At 43.9% G+C, this 27,012-nt stretch overlaps 1 protein-coding gene across 1 annotated transcript; it reads right to left on the bottom strand.

Moving 5' to 3' along the window:
- Nucleotides 1-429: 429 nt before the first annotated feature.
- HGFAC (HGF activator) lies at nt 430-26,293 on the bottom strand. Its single transcript, XM_083757228.1, has 11 exons — nt 26,065-26,293; nt 24,641-24,704; nt 23,081-23,212; nt 19,898-20,008; nt 17,061-17,235; nt 16,646-16,731; nt 15,566-15,818; nt 5,982-6,121; nt 5,395-5,535; nt 2,226-2,374; nt 430-711 (listed from the first exon to the last, which is right to left on the bottom strand). Exons 1-11 carry the CDS (start codon nt 26,131-26,133, stop codon nt 520-522), a joined length of 1,512 nt encoding a protein of 503 aa, XP_083613354.1. The 5' UTR covers nt 26,134-26,293; the 3' UTR covers nt 430-519.
- Nucleotides 26,294-27,012: the final 719 nt, after the last annotated feature.

Raw genomic sequence — 27,012 nt, 5'->3', positions numbered from 1 at the left:
TCATCAAATATGGCCTTGGGGGCCCCTGGCATAGTTACTGGTGACCATAATGACTATGTACCACCCCTATGGTGCAGTGTCTGATCCTGACCACTCCCACACTTTGATTACAAAACAAACAAGCAAATCCCCAAATTTCAGGTTTTGCACAATTGGCTGCAAGGTGTACGTTTCAATTAGATTGTTAGTTTTTAGTTGAATTCTCACCTATGTGAAAATATGTGTGTATATCCTGTATATACATTCATATAAAAGTTTATAATTTATATTTCTATTGTCCTTTTTCTTTTTTAGAATAATGCACATTTTTTGTGGGGTAATGCTTTGGGACCTTTTAAACTGACAGCTTAGGGCTTCATCATCCTTTCATCCAGCCCTGAAACAAGTCCGTTATTGTGAAGTACAGTAGACAGAAAGACTTGGCAGAAACAGGTGGAACACGGTGCCTTTTAATGACAACAGTTAGCATTATAAACAATGACGGTGGCAATCCATGATTTCAGCAAAATGTGAAATGCTTCATCTGGGTAAGGAACTACAGCTGCTCTTTTGGAGCCGGTTTATCTTCTCATTTATCCAGTCCACATATTTGGTCACTCTTGTATAAACACCAGGCTTCCTAGTTTTGCCACATCCATCACCCCAGCTGATAATGCCATACAGGTAAGATACGCCATCCTTTTCACAGGCCAGGGGGCCGCCAGAATCTCCCTGTTTCAAAGATAAATTTAAGGACAAAAGTATTTCGCTATCGTTTCCATTATTTGGAAAGATTGGCTCGTTTTATTTATCATAGGTTTTGCAAATGACAATCTCTGTGTCTTACGAAATAATTTTGCTTGTTGTAAGCTCAATAACATTGCAAAAGGAGACTAGCTATATGGCTGCAAATAAAACGTTTTAAGTGTGTTTTAAGCGCAAGATACAATGTGACCCTAGATGGCAATGGTGAGCCTTATGGAAAATTCAATGTATTTTTAAACATGCTCTTTTTTTTTTAAAGCAGTTTCAAAGCGGTTTTTATATGTGTCTAGATTCTACCTGGAACACAAGCTGTGTAATAAATTGGAAAAATGTAAATAAGAATATGGGGACGAAGCATGCTCATATTCCTTACCAGTGTCATAAATTGCCAACATTGCAGGACACTGATAGGCCTTTCAGAACAATTGCCAGATAGTTTGGGCCAAATAATTAATGCTCATATGGTTGGAGTATTTCCTTGAATATTTGGATATTTGGGCCTTTTGTTGCTCACCATTTATAGTGGAATAGTTGCTGGAGGCAGGGGCAGTTGGCATCTTGCCACACAACATTGGCATCCTTCAGCTGGTAGTCAAGAATTTTCAAGAAAAAAATTCAAGTTTTCAAGAAGAAACCCTCCCTTTTTTATACTACAAAACCCCCAACTTCTATGCAAGATCTGGAGTGGACCCTCAATGCTTTCAGTTGTGAGGCATGTGACAAGGGTCAGCCTGAGAAAACTGCAGGACAATAAATTGTTCAGCTCTAATTGAAAACTCCAGGAGGCAATGAAGGGAAGGCCCCAGCCATCAAAGAACCCCTTCAGCTCTTCAGCGCCAAAGCTGAGGTGCGGCCCTACATGTAGAACTGACATATTTCACTTCAGTTCCTTCTTCACAAAAGGAATATCCTTTGGAAATTGGACGTTTTTACGACTTGCACCCATTGATGGCCCCTGCCCATGCATTTAAAAAAAGTAAATGGTGGAGTTCACAGGACTCATAATAGCACTTAAAATGTGGAATTCTCCAATATCCAGAGGAGTCAAGCCTATATCTAAACATTTTAGCTGTCCTTGGTCCTCTACCAAAACCCCAATGTTTCCACTTTGATTTACACACACACACACACACACACACACCCCACACACCCCACACACACAGGAGTGGTGAGTTCAGATTTTTGAAATGGAGATCTCATCTCCATAGTCTACATTTCAAAAGGGATTTATCTCCCATTAAGCGGAGGTGGTCGCTCCTCTAGGCCACTCCACCACCCCTTTAAGGAGAGAACTTACACCAAACCCAGTACATTTTTTTTGCATTCCCTAAGGAAGGGGGAGGAAAGATGTGCTACACAGCCCCCCCAAAAAAACCAAAAACAAAGTGTGAGCAAAACAGAAATGCCAAGAGGGATTCCTTGGACGCTCACATTCACTCTCTTGTACAAATTTAATTCAGGCAGAAACTCAATAATGTTACCTGGCAGGCATCTGATTTACCATCAAGGTAACCAGCACAGAACATATTTTCACTAATGTCAGCTCCATAAACATCATAGTTCTGACATTTGTAATCAGGGATGATCGGAACTGATGTTTCTTGCAATACTTTAGAATAGCTGGATGAATCTGTAGAAATAAATTGTATAGAAAACAATTAATTCTAACTAGAGCAGAGTAGATTAACTTGAAGTGTTTAAAGTGCTTTGCCAAGCACTCTCCCAAGGGTTGGATTCAACAGTAGTACTACTCAGAGGAGACCAATCGAAATGAATGAATATGACTAACAGATCCATTTAAAAGGGTCTCCTCTGAGTAAAATTTAGTTGGCTACAACCCGTAATAGTTTACATATTTATGTTATGGTTTATATGCTACTTTTTGGCTCAGATGCCCCCAATGTTGTGAACGGAATATTTATGCAAAAATAACAACAATAAAAGTACAATCAGTGCAGTAAATTAAAATAATATAAAATAGAAAAATAAAATGCAATCACACTAGTTATATATTTGCGAGCTGGATTCATTCTCAGACACATTTTCCCCAGGGTGGTGTAGTGGTTAGAGTGTCAGACTAAGACCAGGGAGACCAGGGTTCAAATTCCTACTCCGTCGTGAAACTCACTGGGTGACCTTGGGCCAGTCCAGTGTCTCTCAGCCTCATCTACCTGCCAGGGTCACTGTGGGGATTGCATGAGGAGAGGGAGAATCATGTGTACCACCTTCAGGAACTTGGAGAAAAAGGCGGGATATCAGTGCAAACCAACCAACCAAGCAGACAAATGAATACTATTCTCACTTGGAATACTTGGAATACACTTGCATCCCCACTGCCCATCCTAGACCAGCTGTTTCAGTTTCGCACCTAGGAGCAAGCCCACCGACAAGCAATCGCCCGGGGGAGTGCCCTCACCCTCATCACACCCCAAAGGAGAAATCCTTGGGGGGGGGGGCTGTCCCTACCATTGCCCTCCCACCAGGGCTGGCCTGCTCATAGTCACTCACTGCCCAAAAAACCTGCCAAATAGGCTTCCCCTGGAAACAGCCGTGGCCAAGTTCTAACTCTTGCTCTTCACAGGTGGGGCCGGCATGCCAAGCCTTATGCAAGACGGGGCTTCAGCAGTGTGCTTAAGCATTTAACTTGACAAATATTCCATTTACTTCTGAGCCTTTCACTGAGCCAACTCAGAGAATCAGAAAGAAACACTGACTCCAAGCCATACTATTGTAGAATACCCTTCCTAGCCTACTACAGTGGTACCTCGGGTTAAGAACTTAATTCGTTCTGGAGGTCCGTTCTTAACCTGAAACTATTCTTAACCTGAGACACCACTAATGGGGCCTCCCGCTGCCACCGTGCCACCACTGAGAGATTTCTGTTCTCATCCTGAAGCAGAGTTCTTAACCCGAGGTACTATTTCTGGCTTAGCGGAGTCTGTAACCTAAAGCATCTGTAACCCGAAGCATCTGTAACCTGAGGTACCACTGTACTGTACTCCTGAAGTGACAGTCAGAAGGGTGGCATATAAATAATAATAATAATAATTATTATTATTATTATTATTATTATTATTATTATTATTATTCCTGTATAATCCCATTCACAGTCATGGTTGACTGGCATTGCCTTTTGATCACATAACCATTTCTTTCTGGCCCCTAATTTTCCTCTCCAGCACTTATTTCTTTCCTATAGTTATTCTGAAGGCTCCAATTCCCATTTCTCTCCATATCCACTGGATCATGTAGTAGGCAGAAAGGCAAAGTGCCGCTGTGCAGGACCAGGTGTAGGAAAGAAAAGTCCCTGCGCATTTCAGCCTCTGAGGATTTAGTGGCTATTACAAAAGAGAAACTACATTTTAAAACTGGATGCAATGTCTAAAAAGCAGGTGTCATGCTTTATGCTGCACTGTGCTAGAATTCTGCAGCAAAAGTCAAAGGACATTTCAGCAAAACAGCTAAATCATGCTGTCAATAAAATAAATAATATGTGTTCTTAACATGCACACAATACCCACAGAAACGGCCTAAAGTGTTTTTGTGATAAATCATAGAATCATAGAGTTGGAAGAGACCACAAGGGCCATCGAGTCCAACCCCCTGCTAAGCAGGAAACACCATCACAGCACTCCTGACATATGGTTGTCAAGCCTCTGCTTAAAGACCTCCAAAGAAGGAGACTCCACCACACTCCTTGGTGCAGCCTCTCTCTTTTCACTCTTCAAAGTTCAGTTGGGGCAAATGTCAATCCATCGAAAACCTGAATTGACATTTAACCTTTAAAGAGCGGGTTTTAAAGCTCCAGAGCAAGAAAAAGGGTCCTTGGACACAGAGCATTAATGTGTGAACCTCTGCCTGGAAGGTAAGCCTTAACATGCACACAATACCCACAGAAACGGCCTAAAGTGTTTTTGTGATAAATCATAGAATCATAGAGTTGGAAGAGACCACAAGGGCCATCGAGTCCAACCCCTGCCAAGCAGGAAACACCATCAGAGCACTCCTGACATATGGTTGTCAAGCCTCTGCTTCAAGACCTCCAAAGAAGGAGACTCCACCACACTCCTTGGCAGCAAATTCCACTGTCGAACAGCTCTTACTGTCAGGAAGTTCTTCCTAATGTTTAGGTGGAATCTTCTTTCTTGTAGTTTGGATCCATTGCTCCGTGTCCGCTTCTCTGGAGTAGCAGAAAACAACCTTTCTCCCTCCTCTATGTGACATCCTTTTATATATTTGAACATGGCTATCATATCAACCCTTAACCTCCTCTTCTCCAGGCTAAACATGCCCAGCTCCCTTAGCCGTTCCTCATAAGGCATCGTTTCCAGGCCTTTGACCATTTTGGTTGCCCTCCTCTGGACACGTTCCAGTTTGTCAGTGTCCTTCTTGAACTGTGGTGCCCAGAACTGGACACAGTACTCCAGGCGAGGTCTGACCAGAGCAGAATACAGTGGCACTATTACTTCCCTTGATCTAGATGCTATACTCCTATTGATGCAGCCCAGAATTGCATTGGCTTTTTTCAAATGACAAATCATCTGCATGAAGACTAAAGTGATCATAGTTCTAAGTCTTGCCTAGTTAGAACATCTGGTTATGTCTCTGGTCAGTATCGGTAGCACACATAAAAGCAATATTCTAACTTACTTTCGTGTAAGTGTCCCCATCCTGCAATTTGGCATTTCTGGTTATCTGGAAAGGACATTCCCTTTTCCGGCAGGCAGATTGGTCGAACAAACTGGGACTTCACTGCACAGCGTTGATTCACCTTCTTCAACTTAACTAAAACTGCAAGAGAAAATAACTTATTTAAAAAGATCACAGAAAGTGACTGTGGACTGGTTCACTTGATTTTGAAATCATCAAGCAATGACCACACGCGGATGACCCAGCCCTGCGAGTGAAAAGCTGAGATTTCAGGTACTACTTTTTTTTGGCCTCTCACCTTTGTTCAAAAAAGCACTTTGCCACTAGGAATGGGTGGAATCGTAAAGTTCTGGTTTTTATCAAAAGCTTTCTGCAGCAAGGAGAGCAGATCTATTCTGATCTGCCCAAACTTTAGAGTGGATTGCCCTATTGAGGACGACGTCTGCAGTTCAGTCTGGCCAGGCACAGGGAGCCAGAGCTACACTTCCGGTGTCTGATGGGTGGAAGATATGGCAATATCACTGCCCACTTGGCTACACCTCAATCCACACCCTTAAAACTAAACCAGAAAGAGGAAAAAGGCTCACCTATATCATTTTCAGTCGGGTTGTATACTGTGAAGTCAGGGTGCATGAAGTACTTCTCCACATCAAATTCTTGAGTAACATCTGTTGTCATATTAAAAAAATGTTGTCCCAAAACAATTCGAATTGTTGACATCAGCGGACTGAAGAAAAGAGGAAAGAAAATGATGAAGAGAATGATGGTATTAAGCTACATGATGCATTTTAAATATGTTATTCTTATTTATCTGTATATTTGAATGATTTTGTTATGACCTTAACAAATACACTTCCTTCCTTCTTATAGGTAAGGAACAGAATATTATAGTATTATAATATTTAAATTTGCTGATCCAGCAAATAACATTTTGATTGGGGTGTCAGGGTGCCACTGTAACGTTGTGAGTTGCTGTCGTGATGCTATAAGCCAACTGAAACTTAGGCAGTAGCCCAGCAGCAGCAGAAGGAATAGCAGAAATGGGCATGACAGCCACGCTCGCCAAATGAAGAGTAACATTTGGTAACACAAGAAACTTGCTTCCAAAAAACATTTTGCTGTAAGGAAAATGAAGGGGGGGATTCAGAAAACACTGCTTAACACAGTATTGTATCACCTCCCCATAAACAAACTGGGAGGGATGCTCAGTAAATGGGTTACCTGGAAGTAACCTTGGTTTGACATAACCTTTGCTTCCATCCTGTAGATTTAGTTCTGCCATTGGGCTGCTGAACTAGTGAGGATGTGCCGCACTGATTCCTTCTGATTCATGTGGATGCAAATGAGATTGCCAGCCACAGTCTTTAACTTATAGCAAGGGACCGTAAGACTCTGGGCAGGAAGCTGAGGGGCACAGGTGCCTTTTTCAGGTGCTTCCCGTTGAAGGATGTGACCCAGGAAGAGAGAAGAAAATCCTAGAAGTAAACCACTGACTGTGCAGTTGGTGTTGTCAATAAGGATTTGGCTTCTTGGACCATGGTCTCCGCTTCCTTGAGGGGCTTCTGGCAAGAGATGGGTTGCACCTCACCGTGAAAGCCAACAGTTGCAAGAAAGGTTTCTTTGGCTATGTCTGAATCAATAGGAAGAGCAAGCAAGTAGTACTTCTTCTGCATGGAGAAGACAGAGACATGCTATAGGAGGACAAAGAGAATGTGGAACTGCTCAACACCTCCTTTGCCTCTTTCTTAACCCAAAAGAAAGCAGTACTCAACAGAATACACGTTGCAAGGAGGGAGCTGCAGCCCCAGATAGGAAAAGAACACCTAGCTACTTGAAATGTAGAACTCTTCAGGGCATGGCGCACTAAACTCAGGGGTACTAAAGGAGCTTGCAGATGTAATCTAAGAATTTCTGTCTATAATCTTTAAGAAATATTGGAGAACAGATTGGGTTCCTGCAGAGTGGAAGCAGGCAAAAGTTGTCCCCAACTTCAAAAAGAGGAAAAAAGAGGACCCAGGTAAATAAATACCAACCAGTCAGCTTGACACTGATTCCAGAAAAGGTCCTAGAACAGATAATTAAATGGTCAGTCTGTGGGCACTTGGAAAAGGATGCTGTGATTACTAAGAAACAATCTCATTTCTTTTTTTGATAGAGTTACAGGATTGGTGGATCAGGGCAATGGTGTAGACATAGCATTTCTTGATTTCAAGTCCCCCATGATATTCTGGTGGAGAAGCTTGTGAAATGTGGGCTGGATGAGGCAATTGTTAGGTGGATTTGTAGCTGGTTGACTTGCCAAACCCAAAGAGTGTTTACAAATGTTTCCTCAACATATTGGGGAAAAGTGACAAGTGGGGTGCTACAAGGTTTTGTCCTGGGCCCATTGTTGTTCAATGTCTTCGTAAAGACTTGGGTGAAGGAATTGAGGTGATGCTCATCCAATTTGCTGATGATCCTCAGGGTCCTTTCCAACCGTACAATTCTATGATACCAAACTGGGAGAGATAGCTAATGCTGCAGAAGACACAATGGGGATTCAATATGGCCTTGACAGATTGGAGAACAAGGCATGAAAAACCAGCTGCACAAATATAAGATGGGAGACACCTGGCTTGCCAGTAGTACATGTGAAAAGTGTCTAGGGATCTTAGCATGCTGCAAGCTTAACATGAGTCAACAATGTGATGCAGCAGCAAAAAAGCTAATTCTATACTAGGCTGCATCAACAGAAGTATAGAATCCAGGGAAGTAATAGTCCAGCTCTATTCTGCCTTGGTCAGACCACACCTGGAGTACTGTGTCCAGTTCTGGGCACCACAATTTAAGAAGGATATTGACAAGCAGGATTGTATGCAGAGTAGGGTGACCATGAAGAAAAAGGGTCTGGAAACCAAGGCTTATGAGGAGTGGTTGAGTTGGGTACGTTTAGTCTGGGAAAGAGGAGACTAAGAGGAGATATCTGAGCCATCTTCAAATGTCTCAAGGGCTGTCACATGAAAGATAGAGCAAGCTTGTTTTCTTCTGCTCCAAATGGTAAGATCCAAGCCAATGGCTTCACTTACAAGAAAGGAGATGCCAGTTAGACTTCCGGAGGCGGCGCGAACGGTAATGGCTGCCCTTTCCTAACCGGGAGAGGGAAGCTCCGCTGGAAAAGGGTCGTCCGCTACGGCGAAGCGGAGACCCATTTTGGAAAACCGCAGGCAGCGGAAGCCTGCGGTCTCGGGACCCGGCGGGCGCCAGGAGCAACCCCCGAAACGTTGAGGGAACCCCGTAAGGGGCTCCGGATCGCAGAGGGGGCAGCGGCGCTGTGGGTCTATGCGCATTCAGCGGAGCGAAGCCGCGCTGCTGTTGCCGGTGAGCGCCGACCTTTCTTCCTGCAACACAAGATTCTAAAACGCAACAACCCGTGAGTAACTGAGGACTTTACTAAATTTTGGGACTAAAAATACTGAAAATAAGCTGAAAGCGGAGAGACGAGGAAAAGGAAGTCCGTCTTCCGCAGCCATTGACTTTTAAAGCAAAGAGCAGGAGGAGTGGAGGCATAGAGAGAACTTTTGACAGCTCAGATTGAGCACCCGCAGAAATTACTTTCAATTCCCTTAAAGACTGTAAGCAACTGATTTTTGGACTTTTATCAGGACTTATATATCCTCTTCTTTGTGGATTACAACTTTATTTAAGAAGCCCAGGTGTCAGAACTGCCTGAGCAGTAGAACTGTCAGACTGCAAATTTGGATACATTGTATTTAAACTTTGAGACAGTCTGAGGGAGTTCAGAATGGTTACGTTCTTGCATTATGGAACTCCAGTAAGCACAACTTGAAATATTGTGGCAAACTTAAAACCAACTCTGCTAAAACTACTTTTGTGAAGATCCCTAAGTATTGGTTCAGATTTTGTATGATTGGAATGGACTCTTCTTCTTAGGACATCTTATGCTCCCCCTAGAGGATTGAGGATTTATAACAAAAACATTGTTTTACTTTCTATTTCCCGGCCCTCTGTTTGACTGCTACCACCTGGGCCGTAGCTTTCTCATGGGAACAACTCAGCTTGACCTTGACTGCTAGATAACTTTGGAATGAGTGGCGCAAAAAGAAAGGGATTAAGAACTAGACAAACAACTCTGACAACCTTAACTGCAGCCTCACAAACACGCAGATCATCTGTGCCTACTCTGCCCTCGGAGGAAAAAGCTACCTCCCTGTCACAGGCAGGGGAGGGAGAAACTGAGGAATTACAACTAGAAGAGATGGCCTCAGGAGGATCTGGTTCTGTATTAGAGAGAATTCTTGAGAAATTGGAGTCTTTGGACAGGAAAGTTGACCAACAAACTGCGAAAATTGACCTTAATACAGAAACCTTAAACAAATTATCTGGGCAAGTTGCACAGAATGCACAAGCAATCGGACAACTGAAGGAGGCTGCAGGTGAAAATCAGAAACTGGCCGAAGAGACCAGCCAAAGAGTGGGAGAGTTGGAAAAAGAAGTAAGGCCGCTCAGCAAGCAGGTTGGGGAACACCAGACCTACCTCTCTATGTTGGAACTTCGGAACAGGGAGACTAACTTAAGGATAAGATCGATACCAGAAGTGGAAGAAGGCAATTTAGCTGAGTTTTTGACCAAAGAATTCTCCAAGTTCTGGGGTCTAGAGGAGGAAGACTTTAAAATTGTGTCAGCCTTCAGACTTGGAAGACTCATAAAGAGAGAGAAGCCCAGAGACTGTTTGATTACGTTGAGATCAAAGGAGGAAAGGGACAAGATTTTGGGCCTGCACTACGGAAGATCCCTGAACATTTCGGACAAAAGAATTGAGATTTTTAAGGACATTCCTAAACAGCTGTTGGACCTCAGATCTGAATATTTGGACTTAGTAAAACTGCTGAGAAGCAACTCAATCATCTTTAGGTGGGACTTTCCCCAAGGATTATCCTTTACCTTTAGAGGGAAGAAGATTAAAATTAGAACCTTGGAAGATAGGGATAAGTTTTTGACTGCATACGGAGAGGACCTTCATAAAGGACTTGAACTACCCTCAGGGCCTGAACCACCACAGGTACCTGTACCACAGAACCCTGAAGACTCACAGAACAAAACACCATCCCAAGGAAACTAAACAGATCTATCCAGGATGTCTCTGCAACTTTTAAGCTGGAACATAAATGGCTGTAACAGCCCGGAAAAAAGGAAGAAAATTTTTCACATATTAAAAAAGGAGCAACTAGACATTACTTGTCTACAAGAAACACATGTGACTAGGCTCCACAGAAAAATATTGGTAAATAAAAGGTTAGGCCAAGAATTTATATCTTCGGATTCAGTTAAGAAGAGAGGAGTGGTGATATATGCAAAGGAGAGCCTCTCACCAAAATTTCTATTTAAAGATGAACATGGAAGAATTTTGGCAATTGAAATACAGCACCAAGGAGAGAAAATTTTGATATTAGGAATCTACGCTCCAAATGAAGGGAAATCAGAATTCTACAAGAAGTTGCATGAGATTATGCTGGATTATCTGGACTATGATAACATCATCATGATGGGAGATATGAATGGGATCGTTTCAACGAACATGGATAGGTCACAAAGCCAAAAGGTTACTAAAGATGGCAGACTACCAAAGACCTTTTTCGAAATGACAGACAACATGGACTGGATTGATATATGGAGGACAAAGAACCCCTTGGGGAAAGAAGGAACATTTTTCTCTGAAGCCCAACTGACTTGGACAAGAATTGACCAAATATGGGTTTCTAGAGGTCTGGCTCCTAAGGTTAGGAAAGTGGAAATCTGCCCAAAGACCTGCTCCGATCATAACGCGTTGAAAATGGACATGACACTATTACCAACCGGCTCCTTTAGATGGAAGATGAATGACAACTTGTTTAGAGATCAGGAAATTATTAAGAAGGCCAAAAAAACAATAAAGGACTACTTTGAGATAAATTTGAACACTGCAGTGGAAAAAAGAACAATCTGGGACGCAAGCAAAGCTGTGATGAGAGGGTTCTTGATACAACAGAACGCCATAAAGAAAAGACTACAAAATGAGAAAAAGGATAAGATTTTGGGGAAAATTAAAGAGTTAGAGAAGAAACTAAGAGTAAACCCGAAGTCACAGCCGATCTTGAGAGAAATTAAACTTCATCAGGCACAATATTCCAAACTGATAAATCAGGAAATAGAATGGAAGATTAAATTAATGAAACAAAAAACATTTGAATCGGCTAATAAATGTGGGAAACTGCTGGCTTGGCAGTTGAAGAAGAGACAAAAGTTGAACATAGTAACAAATTTGGAAATAGAAGGAAGATATATTCAGAACCCGGTGGAAATTAGAAAATGTTTCCAGAAATATTTTAAGAAATTATACACTCAAGGGCCACAAAATGAGGAAGAGATTGCAAAATTTTTGGAGAAAAATGGACTTAAAAAACTATCACAAGAAAATAGATCACTCCTGAATAGTAAAATAACACGATTAGAGATAGAGCATGCCATTCAGAATATGAAGCTGGGCAAGTCTCCAGGGCCAGATGGCTTGACCTCCAAGTACTATAAGACATTAAGTGACTATTTGATTCAACCACTGATGGAGGTCAGCAATGAAATTATGGAGGGAAAGAAGGCGCCTGAATCGTGGAAGGAAGCTTTCATCACATTGATACCAAAATCAGAAACTGAAAAGACACAACTTAAGAACTACCGTCCCATTTCCCTTTTAAATGTGGATTATAAAATATTTGCTGACGTTTTGGCAGGAAGACTCAAAAGAGTTTTAAATGAGATAATTCATAAAGACCAGGCAGGCTTTCTCCCAGGAAGACACTTGTTTGCTAATACAAGGAACATTATTGACATTTTGGAACTTTTGCAAACAAATATTAACACTAAAGCAGTTTTAATTTTTATAGACGCGGAGAAGGCCTTCGATAACATCTCTTGGAAATTTATGAAGGGGAATTTAAAAGAAATGGGAGTGGGGCGGGGTTTTGAAAATGGGATTGATGCGATTTACTCAGAACAAAAGGCAAAACTGATAGTTAACAATGTGGTTACAGAAGAGTTTAAGATTGAAAAAGGGACACGACAAGGCTGCCCGATTTCCCCCTTGCTGTTTATTTCTGTCCTGGAGGTGCTCTTGAACTTGATTAGAGGGGACCGGTTGGTGCAAGGGATTCAGATCGGAGCGAAACAATATAAACTTAAAGCTTTTGCAGATGACCTTGTTTTGACATTGCAAGAGCCAGAATCTAGCACAAAAAGAGTGTTACAATTGATTCAGGACTTTGGTCGGGTAGCGGGCTTCAAACTAAATAAACAGAAAACTAAGGTGTTGGGAAAAAACTTGACAGATGCAGAGTCAGAACGGTTTCAGAGAGAAACAGAACTAACTGTGGTTAAAAAAGTAAAGTACCTAGGGGTAAACATAACAGCAAAAAATCTGAGTCTATTTAAGGACAATTATGAAAAATGTTGGTCTGAAATTAAGAGAGACTTGGACAGTTGGTCAAAATTGAAGCTTTCTTTGCTAGGCCGAATTGCTGCTATTAAGATGAATGTATTGCCTAAGATGTTGTTTTTGTTTCAAACATTGCAAATTGTGGACAAGACGGAGTGTTTCAGGAAGTGGCAGAGAGATATTTCTAAATTTGTCTGGCAGGGCAAAAAGCCCAGAATTAAGTTTAAGATATTAACTGATGCGAAAGAAAGAGGGGGCTTTGCCCTGCCAGACTTAAGGTTGTATTATGAAGCCGCAGCTTTCTGCTGGCTAAAAGACTGGCTACTTCTAGAGGACACTGATGTGTTAGATTTAGAAGGTTTTAACAATGCATTTGGTTGGCATGCATACTTATGGTATGATAAAGTTAAGATCAATAAGGCCTTTAAGAATCATATTGTCAGGAAAGCAGTGTTTAATGTCTGGACAAAATACAAAGACCTATTGGAAAATAAAACTCCAAGATGGTTATCACCTCTGGAGGCCAAGGCCCGAAAAAGACCCAATATGGAGGCCAAATGGCCGAAATATTGGGAAATAATAGAGAAAGAGGGCAATAATTGGAAATTGCAGAGTTTGGAAAAAATGAAAGACAAAGTGCGAGACTGGTTACACTACGCTCAGATTCAAGAAATTTTTAAAAAGGATAAAAAGTTAGGATTCCAGGTGGAGAAATCGAAGTTGGAAACAGAATTGTTAGAACCTAAGATTAAAGTACTCTCAAGAATGTATAACTTGCTGTTGAAATGGAATACACAAGATGAAATGGTTAAGTCGGCCATGATAAAGTGGGCACAGGATATTGGGCATAATATTATGTTTGAGGATTGGGAAAGGTTGTGGACCACGGGGATGAACTTCACGGCATGTAATGCTCTGAAGGAAAATGTAATGAAAATGATATATAGGTGGTACATGACCCCAGTTAAACTTGCCAAAATATGCCATGTGCCAGACAATAAATGTTGGAAATGCAAGGAAAATGAAGGAACATTCTTTCACCTCTGGTGGACTTGTCCCAGGGTGAAGGTCTTCTGGGAAATGATATATAATGAGCTGAAAAAGGTATTTAAGTATACCTTCCTTAAGAAACCAGAGGCCTTCCTCTTGGGCATTGTCGGCCAGATGGTGCCAAAGAAGGATCGAACATTCTTTTTGTACGCAACAGCAGCAGCAAGGATACTTATCGCTAAGAAGTGGAAAACTCAAGATCTACCCACGCTGGAAGAATGGCAGATGCAGCTGATGGACTATATGCAACTGGCTGAGATGACTGGCAGAATTCGAGACCTGAGAGAAGAGAGGGTTGAAGAAGATTGGAGGAAATTTAAGACTTATTTACAAAAATATTGTGATTTGGTGGAAAGTTAAGTAGGATGTTTGATCATAAATAATTGGCCACCACAAAATCGGATCGGAATGGGATGTAAAGTGAGATTAAGAGAAATAAATTTGCAGAGGACTATATTTAAATAAGCGGTTATAAAATTTGCAAACTAGATGATAAATTGCATGGAAAAAATCTATGATGATGAAAATGGCAGCGGGAGATGTGAGGAAGTCCAAAGAAGTTATGAAACTCTGTTGAGATAAAAGTAAGGTTGTTTATTGTCTTTGTACTTTATTCTGTAAAAACCCCTAATAAAAATTTTATTAAAAAAAAAAAAAAGAAAGGAGATGCCAGTTAAACATCAGAAAGAACTTTCTGATGGTAAGAGCTGTTTGACAGTGGAACAGACTTCGTCAGACGGTGGTGGACTCTCCTTTAAGCAGAGGTTGGATGACCATCTGCCATGAATGCTTTAGCGGAGGTTCCTGCATTGTAGGGTGTTGGACTACATGACCTTTGGGCTCCCTTCCAACTTTACAATTCTATGATTCTAGATTTACACTGTAGAATATGTAACGCCAGGTATGCAGCAGATAAAGACATGACTGGGTCAAAAGTGGGGTTGTATCCGTAAAGCCCTGTGCATAGTGCCCAACATTGCTCTTTGGAAGCCCCATTGTTCAGGAGATCATTGGAGCTTACAGAGAGCTGCGTGTGGCACTTTGAAGCATCAGAGTTTCAAAGCAATGCACACACATCTCTGCAAGTACCGACAATCAGCTGGTCCCCTGATGATCAGCAGAGAGCTGTGAAAGGAGCTTTAAAGTCCTGACAATCAGCAGTTTGTTGGGACTCCAAAGTGATGCACACCATACTTGTCAAACTTGGCCACAGAGGGTGGGGAAAATAAGGATCCAGCTGCCAGCCAGTGTCAGTTCCCCCCGCTCTGATAGATGGGAGTTGGGTTTCGCTATATTCCTGGCATTGCTTCTTTAATGTAACATCAGCTGCACCTTCTGGGAATTGCTTTTTATTTATGCTTGCTGTTCCAAACTTCAAAATATAAAAAGTTCTGAGAGTCCCATTATATAAAACACAATTCCTTTACAGTCTTTGTGATACCTGCAGGCTAGGGCACGTGCTAAGAATCCTTATCTTTGTATTATTGCTTCACAGGACCAAGGACCTGCTTCTAGAGGTTCTGAGCATTAGGGATTCTTGGCTCAAACTTCATTCCATCTTTGCTCAGGGGTCTCACATGAAACATTTTGTTTGATTTAAAAGCAGTTTGAGGCACGTGCAGTGAATTTCAGATGAAATCAAAGCATAGGCTCTACCTATCAGCAAAACAATGCGCAGCTGTCACCACCCAACAAGAACGAAGAAGGCTTCCAGCACAGAAATTTCTCCCAATGTATATGCTGGCCAGCCAGGGATGTGATCCTGGCAAGGAGGAAGATCCTCCTATAATTCTGGGTCTTAAGAAGTTTCGCTTCTTATGTCTTCTCCCACATAAATTCTGGACCACGGCAAAGTCATCAAAAGTTTCCGGGGGTGGGGGTGGGGGTGGCGGCCGCCTTCTTCTGCTCCCTGAGTGAAGAACAGATACATTTAATCTTTTACCCATTTTTACTACTGAATCTTTACTATTTACTTTAAATAGCTACGGAATATGATTACAAGGCAAAGAGCTCTTTTCTGATTATGGCGTCTTCAGAGTGGCGTAGCAGAAGTGGATGCATCTTCTCATTCTGGGCGTTTCCTGCTTGCTGCTCAACCTGATGCCATCCCACTAGCATCAGAGTCCGAAACTGCATAGGAGGGGTAGAATCACCCTGCTTATGTCATTCCAAGTTCAGCCTTTGATGTTAGCATTGTGCTTCCCTTCCCTGTAGTGATATGTTCCTTTGTTGCTGGACTTGGGTTGGATTGGGCCATTTTATTCAAACTAGTGAATAGGGTCTCAAATTCAAGCACTTATCAGCCAGATAAGTGCCACAGAACCACACCATGCACACACAACCTCATACAAATCCGTCTCTTCGTCTCTTGGTCCTTCCCCAGGAGCAGAACTTGGGCAGGCTGAATGCCCCAAGTCAGCCTTGCATGAGAACTGACACGGTGGGCACAGAAGTCTTTAAGGATTCATCTTTACAGCACAGCGGCAGAACCTGGTCTGGAGAGGAAGGGGAGGCATATACTGGGCTGGGCTGGGGGAGACAGACAGGACTATCTATGGAGCTGTTGTACCAGCTGCTATCTGCTCCAGAACATTCTCACCTCAAACATAAGAAATGGCACATGACCTGTATATGGAAGGGGAAAGAGACTTGTTCCTCCCTTACATTTACTAATTTCACTTCTTCCCTTGCTTATGCTAACTTCAAAAAGCCCCATGGATGCAAAATGTTACTTACGACATAAAGTAACATTGCAGTATTCCCAAGATACTGCGTTTTCTTTGACTGTGTAGCACCATGGCTCCTTGTCTTCATCTGGGTTTCTAACGGGGAAGAAAAAACATTTGCCCCTTAATGTTTGGTGAACATTCCTTTTGTCACTAACCCCACCATTTTTTCTTCTTATGCAAGTTTGGGTTTTCCTCATATACCTTCAGTTCTAAACCCAATTTTCTCTCTGGTATCTGTCTGCATCATTCAAGTGGCTTTGCTAACACATAATACTGCACATTTATCAAAGTAGAGAAGAATATGTGTGCATGTGCGTATATGTGTGCGATCAGAGAGTCACTGGGGTGAGAACCAGGGTGTAACCCACAAATGTCTCTATTTTTACTTGTATTTTCCTCTATCTACCAGCTAATTTTCTTACCGGCAGTATGAATGTGGTCCCAGTCCCAGTTGCACGGGGTTTTCAACTATGTCAGCATGAAGCTCTTGGTAAAGGAGATCTGAATTCCACGGCAGACAATTATCTCCAGAAACTGTCTTTTTCTCAATGCCCCTGTAGTCTGTCCCATTACCAGAATAGCAATGTTGGCTAGGACCTGGATAAACATACAGAAGTCTTAAGTAAACATCTGCTAGCATAACATTATCCACTTATTTCTGTGAGGGAGAGGGTGGCGCTGTGGTCTAAACCACTGAGCCTCTTGGGCTTGCCGATCGGGACGTCGGCAATTTGAATCCCCACAATGGGGTGAGCTCCCGTTGCTCAGTCCCAGCTTCTGCCAACCTAGCAGTTTGAAAGCACACCAGTGCAAGTAGATAAATAGGTACCGCTGTGGCGAGAAGGTAAACCGTGTTTCTGTGCGCTCTGGTTTCTGTCACGGTGTTACGTTGCACCAGAAGCAGTTTAGTCATGCTGGCCACATGACCCTTTCCACAGACACATGTCTGTGGAAAAATGCCGGCTTCCTCGGCCTGAAAAGCAAGATGAGTGCCACACCCCATAGTCGCCATTGACTATGCCCAGGGGTCCTTTACCTATTTACAGTGCTTTTTTTCTGGGAGGATGCAGGGGTACGCATACCCCTAAACATTTTGTGAATCTAAGTTTCAACTCATTGAGTGGCAGTATTTCAATATGAGTAGGAAAATGAGAGGTACCCCTAAACATTTTTTTAAAGAAAAAAAGCACTGCCTATTTACCTTTTACCTATTCACTTATTATTTACACACACATAGCTTGTGTTGGAAATGACCCAAGCTGCTTCCAGAGAAACTGGGAAACATTTTGGAATATTGAGGTGATCCAAATTTGTCCTCCCCCCCTCCACATCTCAATGTGACCCTAGTCCCACCCAGCCCCTCTTCACCACACCCTGTTTTTCCAGCCATCTTCTCCTTTCAGCTCTATTTTCTGGGCCACCACTGTTGATGGTGGACCTGGCTGTAGGCCACTGGGAGAGAACATCATTGCCTTCACATTGCATCAGTCCTTGGTGAAGCTACATTTCCCAGGGCAGGGCCACTTGTGGCATTGTGTGTTGCTGTACAGCACACAGCTTGGATAGAATGGATCCTGTTCTCACTATAAGCACACCTGACTGCCCAAGGAAAGGTGATGCTGATGTTATCAGCCCCAGCTGAAACCTATGACCCACTCTTTTTTTTTTTTGCAATATGTCTGAAGAACTATGAATGGCAAGCATGGTGTAGTTCTGTTGCTTTGTTGAGTATTTAGCAAACTCTGAGAATTGAGCAGTTTTATTTCACCATGTTTGACTAAAAAATGTATCTCTGTTCTTGCAGCTGTTCTTAATCTTTCTCCCTTTTAAAGCATTAAATTCTGCTGGATTTTGCCACCTAGTGGTAAATAATAATAGCTGCAGTTTCTTATCTGCAAAGTTTCACATCTTCTGCACAATATTGTTTTTAAAAAATTGTTAAATGATCTTTTGTGGATGAACAATGAATTTGACAATGAAAATACAAGGACTTCAGGGCAGCTTGGGTCATGGGGGTAGTGGGTTCTCCTCTGCTTTTTGGCCCTCTTTACAGCAGGGGTTTAGAGGATAGCCAAAGGGAGAGCAACTGTGTCAGCTAAGGTGCTGAAAAAGCAGGTTAAATGTGATGGCCCAACACAGTAATGAAAAGTAAAATGGTCATTGTAAGAAGCAAACATCTGGTTATCTAGCTAGACTACTTGCCCAGCCTAATCAGTTGCTATTTTGTCCACCATACTATAGAAAAAGCATGAAGTTGTTGGCTTGGTGGCAAAGAGGGGTGATTTCAATCCAGCCTAATCCAGTTTCTAGACCATCTGACTAGGTTGGACATAAGGGATAGTTCTGGAAGTCAACCCTATGAGGAGTGGGAAAGGCATGGCTGCTGCCCACCCCACCCCACCCCACCCCACCCCACCTCCTGCCGTCCGCTAGACTGTTTATCTAGTAATCTAGGCAGCCTTTCCTTGTAGCCTATCTGTCCAAGTTAACTCTGCCCCTAAAAGCTTAGCTGTTTTGTTTTTTCTCTCCCAGCTTGAGACAAAAAATCTGCTATCTCTCTCTCTTTCAACTCTGATTCTGTAAGTAGTTCTTTTCAAGATAAATCTGTTCCTGCATGAATAAAGCCTTTAAACTCCAAAAACATAAGTGACTACATAGGGCTGCCTTTGAACAGAACTTGGGAACTTTAACTGGTACAGAATCCAGCTGCTCAAGGTGCTTGCCAGGTTAGTCAAAGCATATGACATAAACTCTATACCAGCTGCACAGGTTGTCAGGATGCTCCTGGGCCCAATTCAAAGTCCTGGTTTTGGCTTCTAAAGCCCTAAATGGTTTAGAGTCAGGTTAGTTAAAGGGCTGATTACTTCTATATGGACTTGACTATCTCTTAAGATTGGCATCAGTGGCCCTGCTTGGTAGGTTTTAAATATTATATTGTAAGCCATGTTGAGAAGCCAGTGCAGATAAGGACTCCTGTAATGCAGCCTAAAAATAAACATGAGTAAAGAAAATGTCCATATTGACATACAAGCTGTGCCACAAGAAAGGGCAGCAAGAGTCCAGAGTTCTAATAATTTTAAATCTAGTCCATTCAGCTCTGGGAATCAAGCATTAAGGAGCAGGGAGCTGTTTATCAAATTCCAAAACAAAATTTATGAAGGGTCCTGGATATAGCATAAGCCTCGGTGAATGAGGCCTAAATTCTGTGGAAGGAAATAAGTCAAAGATCCAAACTGAGTGAAAGTTGAATACAACTCACCAACATTGCAATGTTTTCCTGCCCAGGGTGTTTTGCAGTCACAGACTGTTTCGTTAGTGAAGACTATCTTCTTGCAAGTACTGTCTTGGGGGCATGGATTGACGGTGCAGCCTGCAAGGTGAAGCAGAGGACTTATCCACACTGACCTTTTGCCCTGCTCTGTCCAGCCAGAAGCCTGCACTTGAACGCTCCGTGTCCAAGCATTTCCTACCCCCCACCCCAGTTTCCCCCACAAAAACGCGTTCTTTAAAGCTGAATCGGAGCAAATGTCAATTCAGGTTTTCTGCACACTGATGTTTGCTCCAGTTGAAGGTTTGTCCACACTTACCTTTCCTCTGCGCTTTCTGAGCGTGGATGCAATTTAAAGTTCTGTGTCTGTGCAGCCTCTCGCTTTTCACTCTTTAAAGTTCAGTTGGGGCAAATGTCAATCCATGGAAAACCTGAATTGACATTTAACGTTTAAAGAGCTGGTTTTAAAGCTCCAGAGCAAGAAAAAGGATGCCTGGACACAGAGCATTAACGTGTGAACCTCTGCCTGGAAGGTAAGCCTTAACATGCACACAATACCCACAGAAACGGCCTAAAGTGTTTTTGTGATAAATGCTGAGATGCACATTACTAGTAGGAAAATCCAAAGGTGAATTAAAACTGGACCAACCCCTTATTATCCCCAGAGTCTCATAGAATACATATAGAGATTGAGATATATAATGTCAGCTGAATTGTAACTGGAATAGAATAACATTCCTGAAAAATACTTTAAAAATCCAAAAGACTCAGGTATAAGAGTCTGAGGGAGGAGGAAACTCTGGGACTTTCAGTGGCTGCACCATGACTGACCATGAACACATCAAAACAATACAGTGATACCTCAGTTGAAGAACAGCCCTGTTTATGTTTATGTTTATTTGGTATACCAATTCAGCAAAACCAGAAGTAGTGTCCCGGTTTGCAAACTTTACCTTGGTCTACAAACAGAAGCTGAATGATGGAAGGGCACCGGCGACGGGAGGCCTCATTAGGGAAAGTGCACCTTGGTTTAAGAATGGCTTTGATTTAAGAATGGACTTCCAGAACGGATTAAGTCCATAAACCAAGGTACCATATTCTCTCTCTCTCTCTCTCTCTCTTTCTCTCTCTCTCTCTCTCTCTCTCTCTCTCTCTCTCTCTGTGTGTGTGTGTGTGTGTGTGTATACACAGGGTGACTTTAACAAAATATTTTTCCCACTCTCCTACTCTGCTCACCCCATTTTAATTTAATATTTACGTTTATAAGCTTGCTTTTCCTCCCAAGGAGCTCAGCGTGATTCACGTAGGCCTTTCCCACCCCTCACCCTATTTTCCTCACCACCAGCCAGAAAGCAGCAGTGCCCTCCATGTGGGCACACACAAAGCTCTGTACGCATATGCATACACATGCACACACTGCTTATAGGCAGCAGCAGCAGCAGCAACCCACAACTCCTATTTCAGACACACAATTCAGCTGCAATACCTAGTCTCCTCTCCCCCTCCCAGGGGGCGAACAAAGGCTAACCAACACCCGGGGCAGGGCAAGCCGTTGGCTGTGCACGTGTTGCGCCGCTGCGTATGACGCATGTGTGGTGTCGCTCCATACGACGCGTGCATGACATCGCTACGTAGGGCGCACGTGCGGCGTCGCTACGTACAGCGCATGCATGCGCCACTGTGCATGCGTTGTACATAGTGGTTTGCCGCCGGCACTGCCCGAGCACCGTACGGACAGTGGTGGGATCCTCTGCTCATGGCTGCAGTGGTAGTGGACCGATCTTCCGATTGCAGCTGGAGTGGCGACGGAGGGCTCCCACCGCCATCCATAGGGCGCCCGGGTGGCGCCAGTGGTAAACTGCTATGTACAGCGCATGTGCGGTGTTGCTATGTACAGCACATGTGTGAGACACTGTGCATGCGTTGTACATAGCGATTTGCCGCTGGCGCCGCTTGAACGCCGTACGGACTGTGGCAAGATCCTCTGCTTGCGGCTGCAGCTGCGAACGGAGGATCCTCCACATGTGGCTGCGGCGGCACAAGGGCTACTCACACCGCCACGCCCAGGGGCAGCGGGGTGAGCACCACACGGGGTGCCTTCTTGTCACCCCTCCAGACATGGCACCCGGGGTGCACCGCCCCCCCACCCCCTTGCGACGCCACTGCCCCCCCAACACACACACACATTGCAGAGTGTCTGTCCTAAAGCAACTGAAACAGCCACTTCACAGAGGCAATCAGCAGGACGTGCAATTTCCTTTCCTTTTTTCTTTTCTTTTTGCCACGAGAGGAGAAGGCAGCACTGTGCATAGCGTTTCTGGTTGTCTCTCCCTTCTTGCAGACAAGGAAGCTGGTGCTGCAGTTCAGAAAGGGGCTTTAAAGCCTCTCCTTCTTCCCACTCTACATAGCACCAATGATCCTTCCCCACTTTGCCAAGAGGGAGAAAGGACCACTCCCCCCTGCAGCCTTTTTAAAGTGACTGTGGCTTGGGTGGGGAGCCGAGTGAGGAAATATAAACCCAGGAAAGGGCAGAGAAACAAAGGGTCCCACCCACCCACCCAGCACCTCCCTCTGCCCATTGGGTGGATGCCACCTTCCCAAGTGGGCAGCTCTTCAAACATAGGGAGGCTGCCAATGGAGTCAACGCCATGGGACTCCCGTGTATGGAGCAGGGCAGAGGCAGGGGGAGCAAAAAATGATACAAAAATGATTGTGCCTAGAGAAATTCATTTCTGAAGGCAGGACCATCAACTATTCAGAAGTGGTGCCCATGATCTGGTACAAAACCACTTAAATTGTTGAATAACTTTTAGAACTTTCGGTCAAATTCAACCTGTGAGCAGCACATTATCCAAAAAGTCCAGTACAGTTAGGGTAAATTAAGGAACTGAAAACTGAAAAGGAGGTGAAGAAGATAAAATCCTTTCAGGAAATTTAAGACAATACTTGAAATTACTATCATGCAGCCACTTCACAGATTACATTTTAAGATTCATACCTTTTAATTGCTGTAAGTGATTTAAGGCTGAGAGTATGACTTCTTCACTACTCTATGCATTATTTAATGCAATTCAACATCTGTGTCTCAATCATTTATTTGTTTTATCATTTCACTGGACTACATATAAACAGATTAGCAAACATACTAAAATAAAACATACAGTATAGAAATACCTGTGTGCTGTGCATATTGGCAGTTAATTAGGTTGTTAACGCATGTGCATTTCTGCACTATCCCTTGGTAGATTCTTGGCCAGCTTTCTCCAGTTGCAAAATATTCATGCAGAGTTTCATCAAAGCATTTTTCTGCAGTTTAAAAAAAATGCAAAAGAGTACATTCATTCATTCAATTAAAAAAAACATTGCTGGAGTGCATATGAAGATGTTCCTGCCTCCAGGCCATCTGGTCCATCACCATGACCAACCAGGTGCCTGTGGGAAACCTGCAAACAGAACCTTCTCCCCTTCTGCAGTTCCCAGCAGGCCCATGTGCAGCTTGTCTGAGGCCCAGGGTAGGAGCAGGGGCACAGCTAGCTGCTCTGGCACCCAGAGGGGCAGGGCGAGCTGCCCACAGGGGCACTGCGGCAATCCGCGCATGTGGGCGCTGCACAGGGACAGCATGGCGATCCGTCTGGGGGACGGTGTGGCGATCCGCCATGGGGGGTGGCTCGGTGAGCTGCCCACGGAGTCTGCCTGGCGGACGCAAGCCCCACGCTGCGGTTTTGGGCAGTGCAGGACCCCGAGCCATTGTGTCACTCCCAAGAGAGACATGTGGCTCAGGTGCCCTGCAGGACAGGCCCTGCGGCAAGTGCTGAACCCCCCCCAAGGATGACATCCGGGGCGGACCACACCCCCGCACCCCCCTTCCTATGCCCCTGGGTAGGAGTCTTGTTAGAAAAAAGTATAAACTCAAACAAAAAAAACAGCCGGTCCCTGGCATCCCACCCCTGCCCTCTGGGTGCCCCCTCCCCTCTGCATGGGTCTGGTCCCCAGCAGTGCGTGTTCAGAAGTATGCTGCCTCCGACCTCCAAGAGCATAAATGATGAACCCTAATATTTTTCCAGTGAGTAAATGACAGCAGGAAGTTCATTATATTGGAGGGACTGCAGTATATTGGGCATATGTCACCCACCGCCATGAGGTTCCTAGAAGCAGAGAGACTATCCATTTCCACAGCCATGAATAATGTGGGCGAACCAGAGCTGGGAGCAGAACTGAGGAATGAAGCACTTCAAGTGAATTGAAGGCCTTCTCAGCCCAGCCAGAGATGCTGCAGAGGAGAAGCAATGAGGGGGTCACCTTCCCAGCCCTGCGAGGTCTTGGGGTGCCGCCTTGTGGTGAGGAAGGCAAGGTTGCTGACCCCCTTCTCATATTGTGAGAACTAAGCAGGATCAGTGGCGTAGCGTGGGTTGTCAGCACCCGGGGCAAGGCAAGTAATTTGCGCCCCCTAACCCTAACCCCCAGATGTTGCGCCCGGTGAGGCCGGGCCCCCCTGCACCCCCCACGCTACGCCACTGAGAATCCAGCCTCAGTTGCAACCAGTTTGCCGTATCAGTTCAGCTGGATCATGGAAATAACCCCTTGGAATCACATCTTGGAATCCATCTTGGAAGCCGTCCAGTGAGCAATTTTACATGCAAGCTAGGAAGGAAGGAAGGAAGGAAGGAAGGAAGGAAGGAAGGAAGGAAGGAAGGCTTAGTTTGTTTGTGAGGCACATTAAAGCATCTTTGGTACCTCTGGAGTGATGAACTTCATGTCTGGATTCTCCTGGCTCAGTACCAGGACTGTTCCTTCCTTCCTACAAATAAAACAATGAAGAACAAGTTTGCTTTTATAGAGGATTTTCTCAATACAAAGTTCCTATTGGCAGAAGAGCAGCCAGGGATTGCCTTTTAAAAACAACTCAATCACCTGAGGCACCGAGGCAGCAACCTATAGCAGCTTTTAGTTTCTGCCTTTCTCTCACAGACATAAACCTTGTGCTAGGCCTATTAATATATTTGGGAATGCCTTGCAGTTGGGAGCCCTGTTCAATATCTATATAAAGACTTGGATGAAGGATTTGAGGGGATGATCCTATAATTTGCACATGACACCAAACAAGAAGGGATGGCAAATGCCACAGAAGACAGAACGAGGATTCAAGATGACATTTACAGATTGGGGAACTGAGCCCAAACTAACAAAATGAACTTCAAATGTTATACACTTAGGCACAAACAAATATAAGATGAGGGGCACCTTGCTTGCCAGTAGTACACGTGATAAGGGTCTTCGTAGGCCACAATCTTAACATGAGTCGGCAGGGGGATACAGTGGCCAAAAAAAGCTAATATTACTCTAGGTTGCATGAAAAATAGCATCAAGGGAAGAAATAGTCCTGCTCTCTTCTGCCTTGGACAGGCCCCACCTGAATTACTGTGTCCAGTTCTGGGCACCACAATTTAAGGAGGATAGTGACAAACTGGAAGGTGTGCAAAGGATGCTTTAGCTGACATTCCTGCACTGCAGGGGGTTGGACTAGATGACCCTCAGGTACCTCCCAACTCTACAATTCTATGAAAGTCCTCCTTGAGTCTATGCTCTGGCGTCCAGTTTCAGGGCAGCCATGCTTAAGGCTCTTTGTTGCACTTTTTAAATGCAGTGTACACCAGTGCCAAAACACGTTTCGGTTTCAGGACATTTACAGCACATTAACTAAAGGGACGCAGGTGGTGCTGTGGGTTAAAGCCTCAGCGCCTAGGACTTGCCGATCGAAAGGTCGGCGGTTTGAATCCCTGCGGCGGGGTGCGCTCCCGCTGCTCGGTCCCAGCGCCTGCCAACCTAGCAGTTCGAAAGCACCTCCGGGTGCAAGTAGATAAATAGGGACCGCTTACCAGTGGGAAGGTAAACGGCGTTTCCGTGTGCGGCTCTGGCTCGCCAAGGCAGCGATGTCACGCTGGCCACGTGACCCGGAAGTGTCTCCGGACAGCGCTGGCCCCTGGCCTCTTAAGTGAGATGGGCGCACAACCCCAGAGTCTGTCAAGACTGGCCCCTACGGGCAGGGGTACCTTTACCTTTACCTTTACCTTTATGTTCTTTAAATATTGGTGGGGTATACTTCTAAACAAGCAGGTTTATGATAATGCTGTGGGAAGAAAATGAAGAGGCACACTTACCATTCGCTCGGGAGCACTGCTTAAAGCCAAAGAGAGGGTAACAACCATGGAGCAAATGTAGACTTTCATATTTCACCTTTTTATTTCTCTTTTCTTTTCTTCTTTTGCAACTCCCTGTAATCTTCCTGGAGGAGTGGGCCTTCCAGTGTCTGGAAATCCAGAGTGGGAAGTCTAATCAACATTGGGGCTTATGGAAACCCCCTGCGTTAGAGAGTATGTTTGACTTTTTAAGCAATCACTCGTTCAGCAATGTTAATAAGTAATGTGTTTGTGTACTGAGGTAAATATTGGTTTCAGAAACATTTCGGGGAAAGCACACACAAAAAGGAGGCCCAAGGATGGACTAAATATGCCGCAGCCTGAATTTGGATTAAGAATTTGGGTTAGTTCCCGTTTGGGCTGATTAATATTTTCCCAAAGTTTCCATGCCTTTCCCTTATTTGTCATACTCCAGAATAACCAGAATAACCAGCAGTGAACAGGAAATCTGGACTGGTATTTAGATCCCCAGTTTTTGAATAGAGTTCATGCCAAATCTATCAGAGTCTATCCTTATTTATTTATTTATTTAGCACCTCATCCATAGATCTCAGGGCAGTTCAGTTGAGAAAAACACAAAATACATAATAGATAATTAAGGAGAGAAACAACTGGGTTCAAGAACTGACATTCCAATGTGTTGTGAAATCTATTTTACTTTGATTTTTTCCCTTTACAACAGGCTTCCTCCACCTCGGCCCTCCACATGTTTTTGAGACTACAGTTCCCATCATCCCTGGCCACTGGTCCTGCTAGCTAGGGATCATGGGAGTTGTAGGCCAAAAACATCTGGAGGGCCGAGGTTAAGGAAGCCTGCTTTACAATGTAAATGGATTTAAGGGTGGAGATGAACTCCTGTTTGGAAGGCAGACGGATGACATTCATAGATGGTTTCAATGTCACAGTTAC

The sequence above is a fragment of the Podarcis gaigeae genome (genome assembly GCF_964106915.1).
Source record: "Podarcis gaigeae genome assembly, chromosome: 9".
Classification (NCBI taxonomy): domain Eukaryota; kingdom Metazoa; phylum Chordata; class Lepidosauria; order Squamata; family Lacertidae; genus Podarcis; species Podarcis gaigeae.
The sequence above is the reverse complement of the archived record's forward strand: the minus strand, read 5'-3'. Positions and strand labels throughout refer to the sequence as shown.

Coding starts and splice junctions, on each gene's coding strand:
- HGFAC (XM_083757228.1), bottom strand. CDS start 26,133: ATGAAAGTCTACATTTGCTCCATGGTTGTTACCCTCTCTTTGGCTTTA. Junction 16,732..17,060: donor GGACCACATTCATACTGCCG/GTAAGAAAATTA, acceptor CTTCCCCGTTAG/AAACCCAGATGAAGACAAGG. Junction 2,375..5,394: donor ATGGGGACACTTACACGAAA/GTAAGTTAGAAT, acceptor TTATTTCTACAG/ATTCATCCAGCTATTCTAAA.